Here is a 9,500-nt window from a genome sequence, read left to right as displayed (position 1 = left end):
GGAGGCGGCGACTGGGCCTTAGGGGCCTGTGGACGCTGCGGAAAACGCGCGTTGAGGCAGGGCCTGTGAGGCGGCGCTGGGCTTAGGGGGCCCTGGTGGAGCACTGCGGAAGCCCGTTAGGAGGGCCCTGTGGAGGCGGCGCTGGGCCTTTGAGGGCGGCTTTTGGACGCGGCGCTGGGCTTAGGGGGCCTGTGAAGGCTTGCGACCAGGCGTTAGGTCCTGTGGGTGGGGGGCGCTGCCCTTAGGGGCCTGGTGGAGCTCCGTCGGAAGCTGTCTTAGGGGGCCTGTCTGCAGGCGGCGCTGGGCCTTAGGGGGCCTGTGGACGCGGCGCTGGGCCGGTTAGGGGCCTGTGGACGCGGCGCTGGGCTGGTAGGGGCTGTGGACGCTACGCGAAGGCGTTAAGCAGGGCCTGTGGGTGGGCGGCGCTGTTTGAGCCAGTAGGGGGCTGTTGGACAGCTGGCGGAAGCTGTTTAGCAGGGCGTGTGGACAGCGGCCGCTGGGGGCCTTAAGGAGGCCTGAGTGGACGGGCCGCTGGGCGTTAGGGGCCATGTGCGAACAGCTGCGGACCAGGGCCGTTAGGGGGCCTGCCGTGGACCCGCTAACGGAAGGCGTTAGGGGGCCTGGTGGTGGCGGCGCTGGCCATTAGGCGGGGCCTGTGGACGCTGCGGAAGCCGGTTAGGGTTGGCCTGTGGACGGCCGCGCTGGGCCTTAGGGGGCCCTGGTGGACCGCGGCGCTGGGCGATTAGGCGGGCCCTGTGGACGCTTACGGAAGGCGGGGATCAGGGGGCACTGTGGAGGCGGGCGCGCGTTGGGCCTTAGGGGGCCTGGTGAGCGGCACATGGGCCTTAGGGGGCCTGTGGACGTGGCGGCTGGGCGTTGAGGAGTCTCTGTGGATCGCGGCGCTGGGGGCCTGGTATGGGTCCCTGCTGTTGACGGCGATTCGCTGGGGCCTTAGGGGGCGCTGTGGTGGCGGGGCCTGGCCATTGGAGGGGGCCTGTGGGACGCTATGCGGAAGCGGGTTAGGGGGCCTCGTGGAGGGGGCGCTGGTCCTTAGGGGGCTGTGGACGCTGCGGGGAAGGCGTTCGGAGGCCTGTGGAGTTTGTCTTGTCGCTGGGGCCTTAAGGGGGCCTGGGGACGCTGCGGAGCCGTTAGGGGGCCTGTGGGAGGCCGGCGATTGGCTTAGGGGGCCTTGGTGGAACGCGGCGCTGGCCGTTCAGGGGCCCTGTGGAGGCGAGTCGGCGCTGGGGCCTTAAGGGGCCTGTGGAGCGGCGGGCTGGCCTTAGTGGGGCCTGTGGACGCGGCGCTGGCGTTAGGCGGGCCTGTCGGACGCCTAACGGAGCAGGCGTTAGGGGCCTGTGGTGGCGTGCGCCTTGGGGCCATTAGGTGGGCCTGTGGACGCTGCCGGAAAGCCGTTAGGGGGCCGGGTTGGAGCGGCGCTCGGGCCTTAGGGGGCCTGTGGACCGCGGCGGCTGGGCGTTAGGGGGCGCTGTGGACGCTACGGAAGCATCCAGGGGGCCTGTGGTGGGCGGAGCTGGCCATTAGGGGCCTGTGGACGTGCGGGGAAGCCGTTAGGGGCCTGGTGGAGGCGGCCGCTGGGCCTAAGGGGGCTGTGGTGGCGGGCGCTGGGCCATTAAGGGGGCCCTGTGGACGCTGCCGGAAGCCGTTAGGGGGCCCTGTGGGAAGCGGCCGCTGGGCCTTAGGGGGCGCTGTGGAGGCTCGGGAAGGCGTTAGGGGGCCCTGTTGACGCGGCGGTGGGGCTTCGGGGCCTGTGGATCGCGGAGCTGGGCCTTAGTTTGGGGCCTGTGGCCGCGATGGGCCTTAGGTCCTGTGGAGGCTCGGAAGCCGTTAGGGTGGGCCTCCGTGGTGACCGGCGCTGGCCATAGAGGGGACCTGTGGAGGCCTGCCGGAAGCTGTTAGGGGGCTGTGCAGGCGCCGATGGGCCCCTTAGGGGGCTGTGGACGCGGCTGCTCCTGCTGCTCTTGCTTCAGGCTACCCGCCCTGCGCAGGGTAAGTGGGGCGGGGAGGGGACTCCTGGCTCCCCGGTAACCAGCCGTGTGGGGCTCCCCTGCGCCCCCCCTCTGTCTTGTACCCACCCCTTATGGGCTCCCCTGTACCTACCTCCTGCGGGGCTCCCTTGTGCACTCCCTATGGGTTCCCCTACTCACACCCACTGTCTTGTACCCCCCCGCCTCCGGGCTCCCCTGTACCTACCTCCTGCGGGGCTCCCTTGTGCACCTCCTCTGTCTTGTACCCACCCCTTATGGGCTCCCCTACTCACACCCAGTGTCTTGTACCCCCCCGTCTCTGGGCTCCCCTACACACCCCCACTCTCTTGTACCCACCCCCTATGGGGCTCCCCGGTACCTACCCCCTGTGGGGCTCCCCTACGCATACCCACTGGCTTGTACCCACCCCCTGTGGGGCTCCCCTACTCACACCCACTGGCTTGTACCCACCCCCTATGGGGTCCCTGGTACCTACCCCCTGTGGGGCTCCCCTGCTCACACCCACTGTCTTGTACCCACCGCCTATGAGCTTCCCTGTGCCTACCATGTATGGGGCTCCCCTACGCACCCCCACTCTCTTGTACCCACCCCCTATGGGGCTCCCCGGTACCTACCCCCTATGGGGCTCCCCTATGCACACCCACTGTCTTGTACCTATCGCCTATGGGCTTCCTGGTACCTACTCCCTATGGGGCTCCCCTACGCACACCCACTGCCTCTGGACTCCGCTATGCACACCCATTGTCTTGTGCCTACCCCCTATGGGCTCCTCTGTGCCTACTCCCTATGGGGCTCCCCTCTGCACAACCACAGTCTTGTACCCACTGCCTCTGGGCTACCCTGTGCACACCCACTGTCTTGTGCCTACCCCCTTTGCACACCGACACCTTTTTATACCCATGTCCTCTTGGCCCTTCTAAACACATCCCCTCTGAACTCTCCAATGCACACCCACTTCTCTTATACCTACCCTTTCAGGATCCTATGTACACACTCACTCTTCCTATACTTATCCCCTCTGGGGTCTCCTGAACATTCCTACCCCTTCATATGTACCCTATAGATTCTTCCCTCAAAATACATACTCTTCCAGCCCCTCTTATATATACCTCCTACTCAACCATAGACACTTCCCCTTCGTAAAAATCCTTCCTCACACCCTATACATAGCCCCTACTCAACCCTATAGAAACTCAACCCTGATTCACCACCTCCCTTGATATACAAACTCATACACGCCTCTATTCAGTCATGTGTGTCCCGTCCCCTCCCCCCAATCTCCTGACACACTACATAGGTGGTTGTATACATGCTCCAAATATGTATGCTCCACATAGATGCTTGTTCTTCATGCTCCTCGTAAACCAAACTGTACATTTGTATACACACCGCACGACTTGGTTTAATTTGCATAATACTCTATGTGGTCATGATAACTTATACAAATGTTGGCAAAGTATGGAAGAGACTCTCCCTCCTATATTTGTCAGGCATTCATTTCTGGTAGTGCCTCCTTTACACAAAGTTGTGGTCATAAGAAATAAAACTACTTCCAAACTTTTGATCATGACTCTTAACTATAATTACTCCTCTGCCTCCAGAGCATTTCTAATGTGCACGTTGCTTGTTCAGCTTGCTGTGGTTATCTGTGAGAATTTAAGTGGTGGAGAGGATGAGGTCCGATAATAGAACCCCCTGCAAGCTAGTGAAAATACAGGCTGGTGCTATTGTGATAATAATACTCAGCTGTTGTCTTCAACCATAGATCTTAATGCACTTCAGTAATAGACAACAGTCATAATCAGGATAAGAGTAATTCTGTTTTTGCACCAAAATATTTTTGCAGTGTCAGGCAAAACTTCATTTCAGTTACTTATTTTTAAAAAAACATAATTCTCTTTTAATTATTTTTTTGGGGAGAGGTAGTGGGATGAAAGAGTATTCTGAAATAGTTTAGCAATATTTTTAAAAGACTGTATATTTATATGTATTATGAGAACCTCTGCCTATATATTACATAGGGTTGTCAAAATAAATAATCCCCAAAGTTTGGCAGGGATATAAACCTTCACGCTTCATGGCCTAAGATAGCTTCTAGCCAAGGAAGTTAGGAAGAAATTCCTTCCCTAACTCCCCCTCCCCCCCCCAAAATAATTCTCTAATTGCTCACTTCAGGGGTTCTTACATCTTTTTTTGAAGCATCTGGTACTTGGCACTGCTGGAGACAGAATGCTAGATGAGATGGACCACTGCTTTGATTTAGTATGGCAGTACCTATTAATATTATCTCCCCACTTCCATAAAAAGCTGCAGGCAACAGTTTTCAGGTGGTTTCCCTACAAGTAAAAGGATGTTGTTTTTTAAAACAAAGCTACAGATATTATTTAGGGAAATTTTTCTGCTTCACTCTTTGTTTCCAAATAATTTTCTTTCTGTTGGCTCCTTTATAGGACTTTAACTCTCAGCTGCGAAAGCTGAGGTTACTTTCTGATATGATGTTTATAATTTTGAATTGGTTGTGCCGCCACTACATACTTCTGATTCCACTGTCTTTTTCTTTGTTTTATAAAAAAAATAATAGCTGTGTGCTAATGTTTTTCTGTATTGATTTTCTTCCATTTGTTCCTTTTGGAACTTACTCCTGCATGAAGGACGGCTGAGGTTACTAGGATTTCTAAACAAAAATGTTATGTTATTTGTATGAGCAATTTCTCAGCACTGACTGTAATACTAAAACCAAGCTTTTAATGGAATGATGGTTCTACTGAAGATAAAACAAGAAAACCTGTGCTACACAGTTCACGTGATACAGTTGAGAAATGTACAGTGGGGAGGCCAGATTTCCCCTTCCAGAAGAAAATGGTCTTAGTCAAATTAACCTAGAGATATTTGAATTGGAGGAGTTGTGACATTGACAATAAAGTAAAGGATTTATTTCAAGACAATGAAAATCTACATATTGGCCATCTGCTATGTGTAATCATGTATTACAATACAGGACCAAAATCAGGCCTGGTGTGAATATTCCTAATTCTATCAAGAGCATGTCCTTTCATCTGTCTATACTTGGTCCATTTTTACATTTTTCAGAGTGTGGTGGCTGTTCCAGTTTTTCAGTTTGCTTGATTTATGACTTTTGAACAGACTGGATTCTGGGGTTTCAGTACAGATTGTTGAAAAGCCTCGGTGGTTTTTAAAGTGTGAAGAGAGCTGTGTTACTGATTTCCATTACTTTAAAACCGTCTTCCCAGTCCTTGTGAGGTTCTTCATGTCGTATAGTGAAGTACGCCTCTTTTCAGAGGTGGGCAATAAATGAACATCAGTAGATATGTGTTTGTTTCAGAGTAGTACTGCCTTGATTTTTTTTTTAAATATATATAATGAACTGTATGTGTTTCACCTAATGACAGCTAATTATATACGTTCATGAGAGGTGGTCTCCTAATGATGTTCAAATGTATTTTATTGATCTCATCGTGTTCCAGATCTTTATGGTCCTGATCTGGCTCCTGCTTAAGCCAATGGGAATCTTCTTACTGACTTCAGTAGGGACTGGATTAAGTTCTGTATCTAGCTGCTTTCAATGGAGGTCATTGACTAGATAGAAGTGGAAAGGTGTATTTTTTTTCTGAGAGTGTATATGGACATTGTAAGAGGTGAGCAAGTGATAAAACTTTATCATCTGATACAGAGAATGAGAAAAAAAGCAGTTTTATCTAATATGACAGAAAACTGATGAAAAAACTCCCTGTTTCTTATCAGCAGATTGAGATATTGTGGTTAGTTTTTGCTATAGCTGTTTCTAACTTAATTTAGTTTTCTAATGCACATTGGTTGCAAATGCACATTAATATGTTTTTGCCTCCCATGCTCATTTGGTTTAAAAAAAAGAAACTAAATATTTTATAAAGGCAGCATCTTAGAAGTAGGAATTTTGTGGTATTTCAAAAGAATTTTAAATGTTTTTGAAATGCACTGAGTAAAGAATAAAACACTACAGCTGAACAGGTGCTTTTTGTATAGCATGATATGGCAGTGTAGAAAGCAGGTGAAAAACTGGTTACATTTTTCATCCTCCTTCCTCTTGAGGCTATCTTTATATGTTTAGAAACTATACTCAGAAATACACAGAAAACTTAATAAGAGATGTTGAAAATTACTTAACTACACGTTCAGTTCATCCTTTCATAAGAACTCTATCACCCTTAACAGCAAAGTTAATCTCATTTATCTTAATAAGCAAATACAATTAAGCTTTCAGTGTATTAACAGTATCTTGAGAAAATGTCAACTTCTGCACTCCTCAGGCATTATTTTTAAAATGTTAAACATGTTTGTATACATGAACTATATATGTAAGTGCAACCTGTTTGTTATGATTTTAATCGACTAGAAAACCAATTATATATATATATATTGAAAAAATCATGCAAAAAAGAGAAACACACAAAGCAAAATTGTTATGAATAAAAGAAAAGGTATGGGAACGAATTACACAATTCTAGGTTCTAATATATATAAAGTTCATATTGAATTATGATAAATGTCCTGTGCCTCTGAGCCATCTAGATGATTCAGAAGTTGTGACCACATTTTTTAAATAGTTTTATTATAAGCCATTTTCCTAACGGCAGTATTCTTAAAGTTATTTTTATGAACAACATTTATAATAAATATTTACATAGTCAGTTTACAGAAATGTATAGTTTAACAAACATTCCAGCCAATCACATTCAAATGAAGATGTAAGAATATCAGAATGTATATGTTATGTTGTTAGAACACCCTTTTGAAGGTATGTATGGGCATGCCTGAGAAATAAAAAAAAAAAAAATAGGCAGACTGTAGAAAAGAAGAAAAGAAAATAATCACAAAAAGGAAATACTGTTAGATAGAGCTAATGGACTAGTCCATTCAGAGTTGGTCAGCATCACAAAGTACTGCAGGTTTATATGCGAGCTGGTGAAGTACTAATGACTGGTGATGGTTAGCCCTATGGAAAGTTTTCTGCTGTTGGTCCGCGTATATGAGCTATTAGATCTACTTGTAGTTGATCTGGCTCTCAAAAAGATATTGTGACGTTGCACTCCATATGCTTTTAAATGTGAATACTGGAGTATGCTTTATGCAAAATGTCTCTTGTAAGGTATCATTACAAAACTTATAATCTACTGAGTGTGTTCATCCTGTTTCTTTGCATGTATTGTTTCTATATCTGGAGTTAGGAGAGTAAGATATAAACTTGTATTACTGATGTAAACATACTAAGGGTATGGCTACACTTGAAGTTTCAAAGCGCTGCCGTGGCAGTGCTTTGAAGTGTGAGTGTGGTCGGAGCGCCAGCGCTGGGAGAGAGCTCTCCCAGCGCTGCACGTGAACCACATCCTCTACGGGTATAGATTGCAGTGCTGGGAGCCGCGCTCCCAGCGCTGCGCCACTGATTACACTGAGGCTTTACAGCGCTGTATCTTGCAGTGCTCAGGGGTGTGTTTTTTCACACCCCTGAGCGCGAAAGTTGAAGCGCTGTAAAGTGCCAGTGTTGCCATACCCTAAGTGGAAGCCATTAAGGGTGCTTCAGAATCAGTGAGCTGTAAATGGCTCTGTTTACTTGCAAATCTGCCTGGGTACATGTGGGCCAGCCCAGGAAGAATGAAGGCTGTGGTCTCACAGGACATGTGACTACGTCACATGATGCTGGAATCCATTTTAAATCTGGTACTTTTCCATTTAGAAGGAGGGGTGGGGATCTAGAGAGACAAAAGATTCCTGCCTTATGCCAAAGCTATAAAAGGGGGTGGAGCAGGACAAAGGGGCTGCCAGTCATGAGAGAGCCCCTGCTTACCACCTGATATGTCACCTGGAACTGACAAGGGCTGTACCAGGGGAAAGGATTTGGCCCAGATTAGGAAGGAGTCTAGTCTGTGAAAAAAGCTTATTGGAACATCTCTGAGGGTGATATATTACCTGTAATCAGTTTCTTAATGATTAGGCTTAGACTTGCATGTTTTGTTTTATTTTGCTTTGTGACGTACTTTATTCTGTCTGTTATTATTTGAAACCACTTAAATCCTACTTTTTATTCTTAATAAAATCACTTATCTTTATTAATAAACCCAGAATAAGTGATTTATACCTGTGGGAGCAAACAGCTGTGCATATCTCTCTATCAGTGTTACAGAGGATGGACAATTTATGAGTTTACCCTGTATAAGCTTTATACAGAGTAAAACAGTTTTATTTGGGTTTTGGATCCCATTGGGAACCGGGTGTCTGGGTTCTGGAGAGGTAACCTGCTGAGCTATTTTTGGTTAAAGTCTGTCGCTTTCAGGGCATGGCCCAGATTCTGAGTCTGTGTTGCAGCAGGCTAGCGTATCTGGCTCAATAAGGCAGGGTTCTGGATTCCCAGGCTGGCAGGGAAAATGGGCTCAGAGGTAATTTCAGTACGTCAGGTGACAGTCCCGAGGGGCTCTCTATGACCAAACCCATCACAGGTATATTTTGCAAATGTTGTTAACTCTGTAAGGCAGTCGTTCTCAAACTTTTGTACTGGTGACCCCTTTCAGATAGCAAGCCTCTGTGTGCGACCCCCCCCGTATATAAAAAAGTGTTTTTAATTTATATTTAACACCATTATAAATGCTGAAGGCAAAACAGGATTTAGGTTGGAGGCTGACAGCTTGCAACCCCATGTAATAACCTTGCGACCCCCTGAGGGGTCCCGACCCCCAGTTTGAGAACCTCTGCTGTAAGGGATTCAGTACTTGCTATGATCTGGGCCTTTCATGTAGTCTGTATAATCTGTTGCCTGTCAAAAAGGTACTAAGTGACCATTGAAACGCCATAATGGAAAGCCCAGAAAGTTGGGAGGTATTGCCTAGATTAGAACACAACTAGAATTCAAAGGGGTTTGTCACAGTTGTGAGCGAAAATAATTCTTTTGAGTTTACCAGCTAATGCTGGGCAGTAGGTTTTCATGACAGCATGTACAGGAGACTCAGTCAGATCCCAGTGTATATGGTGGATAATATTAAACTGAAGTGCCCTGGTATGATGGTTCATCAAGTTATCATAGAAAATGTATTTTTAAAATTACCCATCTGCATACGATATAGTCATACTGAATCATTGTCAGAAAGACCCTTCAGACTTGTGTTGGGTTTTGGGGAGTTGTGTGATGCCCTAGAGGTTTGCCTAATTGATTTAGTATAGAACAGACTAGATGGTTTTCGGGAGCTGTTTTACATTTTTGCTTTACTGTAGTAAAGAAGCTTATGTCAGTCTGATGTTCAGGCTAGTCAAACTCATGCTGAAGCTGTATAAAAGTCTTCGTTATTCATAGATTCATAGACTCTAGGACTGGAAGGGACCTTGAGAGGTCATCGAGTCCAGTCCCCTGCCCTCATGGCAGGACCAAATACTGTCTAGACCGTCCCTGATAGACATTTATCTAAACTACTCTTAAATATCTCCAGAGATGGAGATTCCACAACCTCC

General features: G+C 47.7%; 1 protein-coding gene across 1 annotated transcript in view; it reads left to right on the top strand.

Annotated features, from left to right (window-relative positions):
- Nucleotides 1-1,006: 1,006 nt before the first annotated feature.
- The window catches only part of SUSD1 (sushi domain containing 1), a 115,148-nt gene continuing 106,654 nt past the window's right edge, over nt 1,007-9,500 (top strand). The window contains exons 1-2 of the mRNA XM_032763563.2: nt 1,007-1,018; nt 1,884-2,007. Of these exons, the coding sequence (XP_032619454.1) occupies nt 1,007-1,018; nt 1,884-2,007 (136 nt within the window). The remainder of the gene's footprint in view (nt 1,019-1,883; nt 2,008-9,500) is intronic.

This window comes from Chelonoidis abingdonii, chromosome 6 (assembly GCF_003597395.2).
Source record: "Chelonoidis abingdonii isolate Lonesome George chromosome 6, CheloAbing_2.0, whole genome shotgun sequence".
NCBI lineage: Eukaryota > Metazoa > Chordata > Testudines > Testudinidae > Chelonoidis > Chelonoidis abingdonii.
This window is presented reverse-complemented; position numbering and strand designations above follow the sequence as displayed.